Source organism: Oncorhynchus keta, chromosome 6 (assembly GCF_023373465.1).
Source record: "Oncorhynchus keta strain PuntledgeMale-10-30-2019 chromosome 6, Oket_V2, whole genome shotgun sequence".
NCBI classification, from domain to species: domain Eukaryota; kingdom Metazoa; phylum Chordata; class Actinopteri; order Salmoniformes; family Salmonidae; genus Oncorhynchus; species Oncorhynchus keta.
Window position 1 is genome coordinate 3,508,064 of NC_068426.1, and position 1,150 is coordinate 3,509,213.

General features: G+C 46.5%; 1 protein-coding gene across 1 annotated transcript in view; it reads right to left on the reverse strand.

Annotated features, from left to right (window-relative positions):
* The window catches only part of LOC118381498 (hormonally up-regulated neu tumor-associated kinase homolog A-like), a 61,550-nt gene extending 60,861 nt beyond the window's left edge, over positions 1-689 (reverse strand). Inside the window, exon 1 of the mRNA XM_052521740.1 lies at positions 1-689. This exon is cut by the window's left edge and continues 99 nt beyond it. Within this exon, the coding sequence (XP_052377700.1) occupies positions 1-141 (141 nt within the window). The 5' untranslated portion in view covers positions 142-689.
* Between the last annotated feature and the right edge of the window lie 461 nt (positions 690-1,150).

A 1,150-nucleotide genomic window follows, 5' to 3' on the forward strand; every position in this document is an offset into this window, starting at 1 on the left:
GTAGAAGTTCCGCAGGATATCCACGGCAGGACTGCTTAGGGAAGCCGGGACAACGTTCTCGTTGTTGGGGGTAGAGGCGGGGGCTTTACCCCCGTGTAACCGAGGACTGTCAACCACCATGTCGAAGTCAGCGGCTGGCATAACCGCCTCTAACTGTCAAACTACAAACGGTTTGTTTGGTTTGAGCCGGTATGTTTTTGTTCCTCGCTCTCCTCTGCGCTCTAAACGGGGTCTGTTATGTATGTGAGGTGCATCTGAGGTAAAGTCTGCCTGTCCGGTGCCCAGTCACAAATAGTTGTAAATACTTAACGGAAATCCGAGCTAACCTGTTCAATCGAGAAGCGACGGCATGTTTGCGTGCACTCAGCAGTTTCTTGAGATTGTTCAGAGATGACGTTTTCAATCACTTTATGTAAAGGTCCCATATAGAGAATATAAATCACAATGGGCTTTTTGACGGAGGAAAAAATATAAATATTGCAAAACGTTGTTAAAAAGACTAGAAGTCCGTGTAAATATCCTTAAATCCTGCGAGAAACAAACGAAAGTGTTGTTCATTCAACTTCTCTCTCTGTCTCTCTCTCAAACTGTTCTGTAATGAGCGCTCCTTTGCGTTGGGCGATTACTGAATAGACTGTTGAATGTGAAGCACGCTGTTTGGTTCGAAGCGACTTTCCCGGTTCAGTGGGTGGGCGTTAACTGTTTGTGTGAAAAAGCTCCCGGACTTGGTAACCGGGCTGAACTGTAATCCTATCAGAAGCGGCGGCGGGAGGAGACGTGAGATCCAGAGACCCAAACCCCGCCCCACGACCATGCTTCTTCTCCGTCTCTCCTCATCTCCAAATACAGCAGCTCTCCCTGCAAGCTCAAACAAAGCCAGGTCTAACTCACCCGGAGACTGGCTACAGGGATGATATCATAATGCTTTCTCTCTGCCCTGATTGGAAGGTGACTCCTGGTAGTTAAAGAACACGGACTTTGATTAATGAGCCTATTGATTATTCTTGCTGTTTGGAGAAAGATTGACCCCTTCTCCTTCACCTAAAGGGACTCGTCTTCAAAACAGATAGACAGAATAGCCTACACCATGAAGTTATTTTATTGGCCATTCATATTCTTAACTGATAGGATTTCAGTTCAGCCCGGATAC